An 11016-nucleotide genomic window follows, 5' to 3' on the forward strand; every position below is an offset into this window, starting at 1 on the left:
CGGCAGAGAGAATTCTCCAGAGCACCTCTACTGGGGAGAAACTCATTTCCACTGGATAGACAGGCAAATGAGAGAGTGTCTGTCTGTGTGTTGGCCTGTGTGTGCAGCTCTCGGAGTGTACTATGGCTGCGTTTGTGTTTCTGGGTATGTCTGGTCACTGAGTGTGCGTGTGTGTGCACGTGCACATGCACTCAGGGCTTGTGAGAATGGGGCCCAGGAGCCAGACACAGGAGCTGGGAGGCCACACCCTCAGACTTCATCCTCAAGCCTTAGTTGCAGCTTGGGGAATCTGTGAGGGCACAGGGGTTGACTGGGGTGGGGGTGGGAGCAGCTCTTTGGGCTCCGGGGAGGCACAATTCAGTTGGCAGGAGCTGAGAGCTTTCAGGGCAGTGAGTAAGCCGGCACTGACTAACGGTGGTGTGGGAGGTTCCCTGAGGATAGGAGAGGGTGGGGATAGAGACCATGCTAGAAGTGTTAGTTGGTCCAGATTTTCAGGGACTGTGGGGGAAGAGAAGGGCTAAGATTAAGGGGGGTGGTGTGGGGGGTTTTCCTAGTGAGGAGTAAAGAAACAGGCTGAGGAAACCCGGGACTCGATCCCACCCAGAGGATGGGCACTCGTGGCTAGTGCCTGGACTCAAGCCCCAACCCCTCTGCCCAGAGGCTCTTGAGCCCTTAGAGCAGGATCCTGGGCTTGGGAGGCCTGGCAGCTGCCACTGGTCAAGCAGCTGCTCTTGTAGAACTGGACATCCCAGATCCATGGACTGGGCCAGGGGAGGGGGTGACCAGCTGATCTGATGGGGCTTCAGGCAGGGACCCCTTTCCAGGACCTCTTGCCTCCACCTACTGAGGGCCACCCTCCGTGGGCCCCAAGCATCTTGATGATTAGCTGGATAGTGATCAATTGCTTTATTTTTAAAAATAGTCAAACATCTCTATACCTTCTAGTAAGCAGAAACTCTGGTGTAGGGGAAACATGGGCCTTTCAGCCTGACACATCTGGGTTTGAACCCGAGCTTTACTTGTTACAACTGAGTAAAGCGGAGAAAGTTCCTTCACCTCTGCAAGGCTTGGTTTCCTCCCAGTGACCTGGGTTCAGGACTGTAGCAGCTCGCAGGGGGGTAGTAAAGATTCACCGCATTAGCGTAGGCACAGTGTTCCACACAGAGTCACTGGTCACTGGGAGAGCCCCTCCCGCATAATCAGAACCCCTGGGCAGCAGGTGGCTTCTTAGGGCAGTGACACAATCCCAGCCCAAAACAAAGAACAGCCCTATCCCAGATCAATGTATCATTTTTAAGAAACATAGAAAAGAAAAATACCAATTTTTAAGAAAAATATCGATATTTTAAAGAAAAATATTGATATTTTTGATGGTAATTTCTGACAGGTTCTCATTGTCACCTCCACAAAGCACAGGTAGTTGAGTGAGATAGCAGGTTGAGGAGTTCAGAGACAATAACCCGGCTAAACCTTTCCCTGCATTTAGGCAGCTGAGGCATAGAAAGGGGCCCAGCCCTCCCAAGTTGCCCAACCAAACCAAAGTTGATAGTCTTGGTCATCTGAGGCCTCGCCTCTGGTGTCTGCCTCTGCTCCAAAGTGCTTCTGGCCTAGACTCCCAAACAGAGACCGCAAGGCCTCTCCTGCCAGAGGCAGGGCAGCAGGGAGGGTGACTGCTTGATCGTGGTCATGGGCAGTGGAATGACAATGGTCAGGGCTCTTCCTGGGTGGGAAAAGCATGGTTCTGGTCTGGCCTGGGCCATAGCCTCCCTCCCTGTACCTTCTCATTCTAAGCCTCAGTTTCTCCCATCCATTGATGAAGGCTTTGAACTAGGTGACTTCACCAGCTTAGCAGCCTGGGGTGCTCACTAAAGAGAAGGCTGTTCTAGTCCCAACAACTTAGATTCAGAGCAAGGACCGTCCCTCCTGCTCAGGCAGTGAGGTCGAGGGCTGGGCTTGGGATGAAATAGAGAGGCTTGAAGGATTCGGGAAAGAAGAGCATCATCTCAAAGCCTCCTGCTTCTGAAACTAAATGCTCCAGAAATGATGCAGCTGGAAGTGCTGCAGGTACACAGTTCATTGGCCAGAACCACTCACATGGCTCCACCTAATCACAAATTGTCCGGGAAGTACAATCTTTTCTCTTTCCTTTTTCTTTTTTAAAGATTTTATTTATTTATTTGACAGTGAGAGAGTGCACAAGCAGGGGGAGTGGCAGTGGGAGATGGAGAAGCAGGCTCCCGGAGGAGCAGGGGGCCCGATTCGGGATCCGGGCTCAATCCCAAGACCCTGGGATCACTACCGGAGCTGAAGGCAGCTGCTCAACCAACTGAGCCACCCAGGCGCCCCCAGGAGGTACAATCTTAACATGTGTTCAGAAGGGAGAGAACGAGAGATCTAGTGAAGAGCACCAGGGACACCCCACAGCAGAGCCAGCCAGAGCACCCGCCTCAGAACAGTACCCAACATCACGACAGCCCTGGCTGTAGGGCCGCAGTCCCACAGAGGGAGAAGGAGGCACAAACTGAATTGCAGTAGCTGGGCAACCTCAACATCTCAACCCTTTGCCCTGGACATCCCAATCAGCCAGGGTGGAGACACCCACCAGCCCTTGGCCCTCTCTGCCTGGGGTGGGGCCTCTGGGAGTAGGTTCATCTTCCAGAGTCAGCTCTGCCTCCCAGGAGCCAATGGGGATCATTCACTGATAATTAGTACCCAGAAGCTCAGCCCCTCCTCAGTGCTGGGTGTTGCACTGAGTGTGTGAAGCCAAAAGGAGAAAAGTGAGTTTACCTTTCTGGAGACAGGCACAGAACACGCCAGCCCCCTCCGCTGTTGTTGACATTTGAGCAGTGTAAGTGCCGATTACAAGAGCTTATCTACAGGCCGTGAGGAGAGGTCAAGCCCCATGCTCCAGTCACTCAACGAGCATTGAGGACGTGTGGCACTAGGCCAGCTGAGAGCCCAGCCACCAGGTTTCAGGTAAGGAAAACCGCACCACAGCCACTCAGAGTGGGTGAATTTAGCTCATCTTTTTGTGCTTCAATATCCTCATCTATTAAATGAGGATTTAACAGTAATACCTAATCCCATGCAGTAAAAACTAAAGCAGAGGTTACTGCAAACAGAGAGGCCAGGGAGAGAAAGGCTGCCCCGAGTGAGGAATGTGCTGGCCCTCCCTGGCCCTCGCCTTCGCTTTCACTCGCTCAGTCTTCAGATTCTCTCCTACCCCACTGTGTGCAGGCTTTGGACACCTGGGAAGGACCATTCAGGTGCCAGCCCTGAGGCACTTCCACCTGAGGGAGAGATCAACCGTCCTGGTTCCATACTCTGAGCAGCGTGTCCAGATCTGAGCCCTTGCAGCCCCCTTCTCTGGCAACCACCACCGTGACAGCGTGGGTGACAGTTACTGTTCTAAGCACTTGATTCAGCTGAAAGCATCTGGCACCCGGGCCAGACGCAAGGTCATTAGGTCCTGGTCCTGGCTCTCGGACCGGGAAACTGCTAGACCTCTCTGGGCTTCAGTTTCCTCATCTGGACCAGATGGGGCTTGAGCAGATGATTTTTTTTTCTTATATATTTTTTAATTGGAGTTCGATTTGCCAACATATAGTATAACACTCAGTGCTCATCTCGTCAAGTGCCCCCCTTGGTGCAGATGATTTCTAAGGTTGTGTGCCTGCTTCCACGTGGGGGATGGAGGAAGTTGTCTAACTTCCCGGAGCTGACACCCGCTCTCTAATTAGGACGACTGAGTCTCATTTGATGAGCACGTTACAGCCATTCACTCAATTAATTTAATTAATGCAGGAAGGCTTCCTGGAGGAGAGGAGCAGGAGGGACAGCGCCCGGCCCGGGCCTAGAGAGGATGGCAAGGCCGGCCTCCGCGGACTGCAGGGCCTGAGTGGGGGAGCCACGGCCGTCTTCCCACCCAGGCCGCGGGCAGAAGCCGGGGCCCCCTCCCGCCATGTGGGTCGCCCGCGCTCTTCTGGCCTGCGGCCTGTGCGTGCTGCTGGCCGGCCTGCACGTGACGCTCGCGGGCGCCCTGGCCTCCAACCCGCCGCGGGGCAGCGCGCCGCTCGTCGTGGGGCCCGCGCTGCTGGCGCTGGCGCTCGGCTGCTTCGCCGCCTGCTGCGCGTGTAGCCGCCGGGGCCCCGCGCTCCCCGCGCGCTCGGCGGCGGCCCCGGGCGGGGGCGGGGGCGGGGGCGGGGGCGGGGGCGGGCCGCTGGCGCTGGCGCTGGCGCTGGAGAGCAGCGAGCGCGCGGCGCAGGACACCACGGCCGTGCAGCTCAGCCCCGCCGCCTCGGCCGCGTCCTCGCCCTCCAGCCCCGGGCCCCGGGCCCCGCGCCCCGCACGGCCCCGCGCCCGCAGCGCCGGGCTCCAGCTCAACCCGGGCCGGCAGCGCGTCGCCCCCTAGCGGACCCGGGGCCGGCCCGACGCCCCGCCCGGCAGGCCCGGAGCGCGCCCCTCCGTCGGTGCCGCTTGAGAAAAAAGGAGGCGGCGGAGCGGGAGAAGGGCGAGACGAGGGAGATCCCGTAGGGTCCGGTGCTTCGCAGGTGGCTCCTGCGTCCCCCCTTGGGGACCTCTGGGGGGAGGATGCCACGCTGCGGGGCCGCGCCCGCCAGAGGAGGGAGACGCCGGGCCCTGCTTCCCCTCCCCCCAGGCTCGACGGAACCGGCCACGTGGGCGCCGTCAGCCGAGCCGCCCTGAGGGGGACTCACTCCCTGCAAGGCCCGGACCCCAAGGGGCGGCAGCAGGGACAGGGAGGCATGTCACCGGGCTGTCTCCTGCCCCTGCGCGCTGCCACCGGCCCCAGCTTCCCCTCCGCCCTCCCTGCCCTCCTGGTCTCTACCCCAACATGATCTTTTGGGCGCAGCGGGGGGGGGGGTCCCGATTTGAGCCAGGGTGGTCCCCCGAGGTAGAGCAGGGTGGAGCACGCCCCTGGTAGAGGGTGAATGGGGGCAGGCTGCTCCACCCTGGAAGGCCTCCTGTGGTCCGCACTGCGCCTTCCCGATGTGCTTCGCTCCTCAATAAAGCGCCTTCTGGGTCGAGTCCACCGGGACGGTGCAGCTGGGAGGGACGGGCTGACCCGGGAGCTGTTAGCCCAGCGGCCTTAACCTGGGGTCCTTCCAGCCCACTGCTTCATCTGCTTAGCACCAGCCCCTCCTGGAGACCTGGAAGGGGACCCCAGGGGTGAGGCCTGTGTGACTGTGAACATCCGCAGGAGCAGGCCTGAGACATGGGGCCCTGGATGCACATATGAGTGTGTCTGTGCGTGGGGTTGCCTGGCTAAGTGTGTGAGGTGAGGAGTGTGGGAGTATTTGGGTGACACTGTCTGACATCACACATGAATGTGAGCATGTGTGGGTGTGTGTGGTGGTGATTACGGGGGGTGAGTCACCCAGTGAGGAGGCTGAGAGAAGGGCTCCCCAGGGCTCCACAAAGCCGGCAGCTTTCTCCTGGCCTGCCTGTGCTCCGCGTGGGTGGGTCAGGGCACCTGTGAGAGGGCCCAGGTTGCCTCAGGAAGCAGCAAGTGTCCCCCGGGGGCCTCGGTGGAAGAAGCTGCAATCCTGAGTCAGTCCCTCCTCTCACTGCAGCACCCCGCACCCCGGCCCGCAAGTGAGAGTGGGCGCCCCTTGCTGGCCATAGCTCCCTGCCCACCCACCTTTGGGTTTATCGGCCTCCCTTTTTCTTTCTGGGCAAGCTCTACTGCTCTTCTGCCCTGGTCTGGGACTCCCCACCAGCCCTGGGAAGGGCTGATCCCTCCGTTCCTCTGACCCCCTCTCTGCCTCTGCCTCTCCCGCTGACCCTGAGAAGGGGGGCTCTATCTGCAAGGTGCTAATAAGCAGGTCAGCTCTGTTAATTCATGTGGATCGATGGGCCCTAACCTTTGAAGCATCCAGCCCCTGGAGCTGATGACCTCTCCCCAGAGCACTTCCTCACCCCCGCCGCGTGCGTGTGTGTATGTGTGCGTGTGTGTGTGTGTGTGTGTGTGTGTGTGCCAGTGCACCACCATCTCCCATGCACATGTGAGGAAGGCCACCCTCCCAGGCTTCAAGCGGTCTTGTCTCCTCTGGATCACTGGTCTGCAGCCTCAGACGCCACCTGCTGCTACCTCGGTAGAGCGGGAGGTGAGAGGGGCAGATGCCCATGCTGCCTTGGGGTGCGGTCTGAGCACCCTCCTTAGGAGGGGGCACCCCACATTCTAGCCCGTTCGCTAGGCCCAGCCCAAACCCCTCTCCCACCTGCTGGCGGAGGCCTGGAATTACACCACGAGGGCTCCCGCCTCTTCTCCGCAGAACACTTGCAGGGCGGGTGTGGGAGCCCGGCTGCTGCGGGGGGCAGAGTGAGGGTGGTAAGGGCTCAGGGCAGTGAGCCACAGATGGACGGTGTGAGTGAACAGAATGGGGGCGGCTCCAGGGGCAACCCTGGCTCCCTGGAGGGTCCCTTCCACGGCCACCCCAGCTGAAGGTCATCCTTTGTCCCATCTGTGCCCTCTCCCCCCTCCACGGGCACACCAGGAGATAGTCTCCTACCCCAGGGCCCTCTTCCCAATCACCCAGCCCTAGCAACCACTCCTTCCCCTCCTCTCCTCCCTCCCCACAGCCTACTGCCCCCCCCACCCCGCCCCACCTTTCTGGGCTGCTATTGCAGGGGGCTCCCACCCACCCCCACTCCTTCAGGCCTTCCTAGGGCAGACACCACTGAAAAGGCCTGGGGGCACCCCACTCTCTCACACACGGGCTGGACGATTGCTCTGTCCCCACCCGTCTGCAGGCCCCTCTCAGGAAGGCTCCAGGGCGGTCCGTCCGTGGAAAGTGAGGACACAACCCTGACAACACAGGGCCGAAAGCCCCTGACCTCGAGGAATGGGAGCAGGGACGCAGCAGAGGAGCCCTGGGATGGGGGCCAGACCCTCCGACACCCACCCTGAGACTGAGAGTTGAGGCACCAGGGCCTGTCCTGCAAGCCCGGGAGCTGCAGTGCAGGACACAAAGCTGGTTCTTCTGAGAGGACGGGTGCTTCCTGGGGCCTGTGGGGCTCAGGGGTGACAAGGTGGGCCCCACGTCCTGGAGGGAACTCCTGATAGCATGGGAGGAGGGAGCCCACGAAGAAGCTGAGAACCCGGATCTCCTCCTTCCCACTGCAAGCAGTGAGGGAGCCACTTAGGACCATTTTTTATGAGTTGACTGAGCCCTAAAATGTGTCCAGTGCTGGGAAGATAGCGGCAAGTGGGCAAGCTCCGGCCGAGGGGGGCAAGCATCCTCCCTGGGGGGACAGACAACACAGAAGTAAGTAAATAAGACAAATATTAGGGCAGCCCCGGTGGCTCAGCAGTTTGGCGCCGCCTTCAGCCCAGGGCCTGATCCTGGAGACCCAGGATGGAGTCCGTCCCACATTGCGCTCCCTGCGTGGGGCCTCCTTCTCCCTCTGCCTGTGTCTCTACCTCTCTGTGTCTCTCATGAATAAATAAAATATTTTTTAAAAAAAGACAAATATTAGCTAGTGGGAGGGCTCTGCAGAAAATCACGGGAGGGCCTGGCAGAGAGACTTGAGGGGCTGCAAGGTCTCTTCTGCGAGGTACCATTTAAGCTGAGCTCCCTCAGACAAGAGTCAGCCACGCAGAGTTCTAGGGCAAGGACATTTCAAGGTCAGGCGATGGCCAGTGCAAAAGCCCTAAGGTGGGGATGAACTGCGCCTCTGTGTGTCCTGCCAGGAAAGAAGGGCTGGAGGGCTGGGGTGGGAGATGAAGGCTGGGGGCGGGGGGCTGCGGAAGGGGCTCCGTGCTCAGCTCGCGGGCGGCTTCGGAAGCCAGGGTGCCGAGCTGGGCTTTTATTCTCGGTGAAGTGGGAGCCACTGGAGGGTTTGAAGCAGCGAAGTGACGTGGTCTGATTTATGATGGTAAAGGCCGCTCTGCCTGCTGTGTGGAAAATAGAGTGTCGCGGGGCCAGAGGAAAGATGGGGGGGCGGGGGGGAGGTTACTGCAGGGTTGACATGCTGGCCCCACTGGACTGGTGGCTGGGAAGTGGGGGACTCGCCTTCCCTTTTGACATCTCCCTGTGGGGGAAGTTCAGGAGGAGTGAAAGGAGAGAAATCCAGAAGGAATCTCTAGAATTTTGGTTTGAGCAGCTGGGCAGAGGGTGGGGAGGAGCCAGGGCTGTGGGAAGATGAAAGGTCTGTTATCAGTGGAGCTGTCCTGGAATTGCTGGGGGCACAACCCTGAGTTCTGGGAAGAGGATACAGATTTAGAAGCCACTGGCAGATGGGTGGTGGGGAAGCCATGAGTCTAGAGGAGGCAACTGAGGAGAGAGGGAGACCAGGAACTCAGAATCTAGAATAGTCTAGAATAGTCTAGAAACCTCTGGATCTAGGGGGAAGGAAGGACCCCTGAATGCCCAGTTCTGAAACTCGCCCAACCCTCCGCTGATGCAAGTGCCCTTCTGATGAGGTCTGTGGCCTAGGAGTTGGGGATTCAGGAGAAGCGAGTGGAATGTGGGCTCCGGAAGGTTCCCACGGCTGGCTTATTCGCTGCTCTGCGCTCAAGTACTCACCTGGCGCACCGCAGGTACGCATTAGATATTTGTTGAATGACTGAATGAGTAAAAGGTGTGGATCTTATCCCGGGGCCATGACCAGAGGTCTCCAGTAACAGGGAATTCTTAAGATGCCGGCTCTGGGCGGGAAGGGAGAGATGCTCCTTAAGTGTGTGTTGGGAGCTCCTCTGGCCCGCTCCTGTTTTCTGCTTCCTTGTGGGAGGTAGGGTGACACAGGAACATGCAGCGGGTTTGGCAGATGCGCCTGAGGAAACGGCCAGGGACGCCTGGGTGGCTCAGTATCTGCCTTTGGCCCAGGGCCTGATCCTGGAGACCCGAGATCGAGTCCCACGTCAGGCTCCCTGCATGGGGCCTGCTTCTCCCTCTGCCTGTGTCTCTGCCTCTCTCTCTGTGTCTCTAATGAATAAATAAATAAAAATCTTAAAAAAAAAAAAGTAGGAACCAGCTAGATTGGCCAAGCCTTGGGAAATCGGCACTGCTGAGGAGTGCCGCCAGAGGGCACCCTGGGCACATCACAGTCCGATAGCGCCGGCCCAGCCTAGCCAGACGGCACTACTGCCGTTTCCCCTTCTCAGGGCCAATGCCCTGAGGAATAGGGGGAGAGAGGACTTGCACACATAAAGGGTAAGGGTGAGGGGTGTTGGGTCACCCAAATTTACTGACACCTCCAACCCTCAAACCTGACCTTATCACCGAAGGAGGCCTGACTCTGGACAAAGATAGCCTCTATCCAGGTCACAGGTAAGTCCTGAGTCTGGGCTTGGACTGAATCTTCACCTTGATCTTAGACTGAGCCCTTACCCCAGTCCCTACTGAGTCCTGACCTAAAGTTGATCCTGCTCATACTGTGAGCCTTGAGACCCTGCCTGGTCTCTGTGCTGAATCCTGATCCTGATTGTAGGCCGAGTTCTGAATCAGTCCATAGACTGAGCCCTGATCCTTATCAAATATGTGAACCCTGACCTGGGCACAGACTGAGTCTCGATCATGGACATACATTAAGCCTTTATTCTGGTGACAGACTGACCCCTCACTGTATACACCAAGCCCTAAATCTGGTCCCAACTTGAACTCTGACCCTGATCCATACACTGAACCCTGACCCTAGACAAAGACTGAATTTTCATCATGGTCAGAGACTGAGTCAGGTTTCAACCCCAGAAGGAAATTACTCCTGGAAATACTTTGAAGGATAAGAGAAGGTATTCTGGGCCTCAGAATGGTCCAGAACTCCTGGACATTGGAGCTCTGAGAGGCCAAGAAGAGACAGGCTGCCCAGAACATAGGGAAGGAAGGCCAGCTGGGCCTTCTCCAGATACCCTTGGAGCCCTGGGGGGTAGGGGGGTTTCCTGCCTGCTTGTGTGTCTGGGGGGCTCCAGGCTGGGAGTTTCATCCATCTGTACTTCTGACTCCCAAGGAACCTTGGGCAAGTCCCTTTGGTTGTCTCCCCCTTGTTACTTACTGTTCAGGGACAGGGTAAGGAGAAGGTGACCTTCCGTGTGAAGGTGTCGTCGCTGTGACTGAGGCCCAGCAGGAAGAGAAGCCCCTTCACTCAGGGAGCTCGCTCTGGCTGGTCAATCCAACCAGGCAAGGAAAAGTGACTCATGCTCAAGGTGGCACCAGCCAGGCCTCAGCCTCAGGTGGGCAGATGAGCATGAAGGTAGCGTGGGTTGGGGAGTAGAAGTCCCAGAGGTCCCCCTACATTCGGGGGTCTGCTGGTGTGAGGGCTGGGGGGGCACAAGGGATCACACACCTGTCCCCAGGGCACATGGACCAGTTGAGTTTCTGCCCTACACGGGTTCGGCTGGGGTGCGTTGCCCTGCAGGGCCCCCTGGCCAGCTCACCTTGGGAGGTACTGAGGCAGGAGTGGGGGCCAAGCCAGGCAGGAGCCAGGGGAGGGGGAGGGGACGGCTCTAGTCAAAAAACGCTGACGCCAAAGACAATGAGCTCTCCGAGGCTGAGGCAACTCATTTGGTCCCGGCCACGCTTTATTAAATTCTCATAAACCTGTCAGGGGGGACAGGGCTCGCTTCAGTTTACCTCATTAGCCCGACACAATGACAGTGGGGGGGGGGCCGAGGGAGGAGGCGGCAAGGGGAGGCCCTTGCTCAGCGCTGAGAACTGAGCCAGCCAGGAAGATAATTGAATTAAGTGGCTTTTGTTAATGGTTTTTAAGACTCCGAAGTGTAAATAACATTTAGGGGCTTTCTTTTAATGGTGCTGGGGTTTTAGAGACTCAGGAGCTTAGAGGAGACCAGGCAGATCCCTGCCCCTCTTCCCCACCCAGGGGAGCCGCCTGGAGCACTGAAGTTAGACTGGGAGGAGCGAGGGGAGGGGCCAGAGAAGGCAGAGAAGGTTCCACAACTTCCCGGTGGGTCTTTGAACAGAGAGGGGCCAGGGACCTGAGCAAGGGAGGGCGGGGGTGGGGTGGGGGGTGGGGCTGACCAAGATCACCTGCCCCCCTGGG

At 58.5% G+C, this 11016-nt stretch overlaps 1 protein-coding gene across 1 annotated transcript; it reads left to right on the plus strand.

The window, feature by feature from the left end:
- Nucleotides 1-3961: 3961 nt before the first annotated feature.
- Nucleotides 3962-4411, plus strand: TMEM275 (transmembrane protein 275). Its single transcript, XM_055341485.1, has one exon. The coding sequence runs from the start codon at nucleotides 3962-3964 to the stop codon at nucleotides 4409-4411; it is 450 nt and encodes a 149-aa protein (XP_055197460.1).
- The last annotated feature ends 6605 nt before the right edge of the window (nucleotides 4412-11016 follow it).

Source organism: Nyctereutes procyonoides, unplaced genomic scaffold (assembly GCF_905146905.1).
Source record: "Nyctereutes procyonoides isolate TBG_1078 unplaced genomic scaffold, NYPRO_anot_genome, whole genome shotgun sequence".
Taxonomy (NCBI): domain Eukaryota; kingdom Metazoa; phylum Chordata; class Mammalia; order Carnivora; family Canidae; genus Nyctereutes; species Nyctereutes procyonoides.

Bases quoted from the DNA above. Each gene is read 5' to 3' on its own strand.
- TMEM275 (XM_055341485.1), top strand. From the start codon at position 3,962: ATGTGGGTCGCCCGCGCTCTTCTGGCCTGCGGCCTGTGCGTGCTGCTG.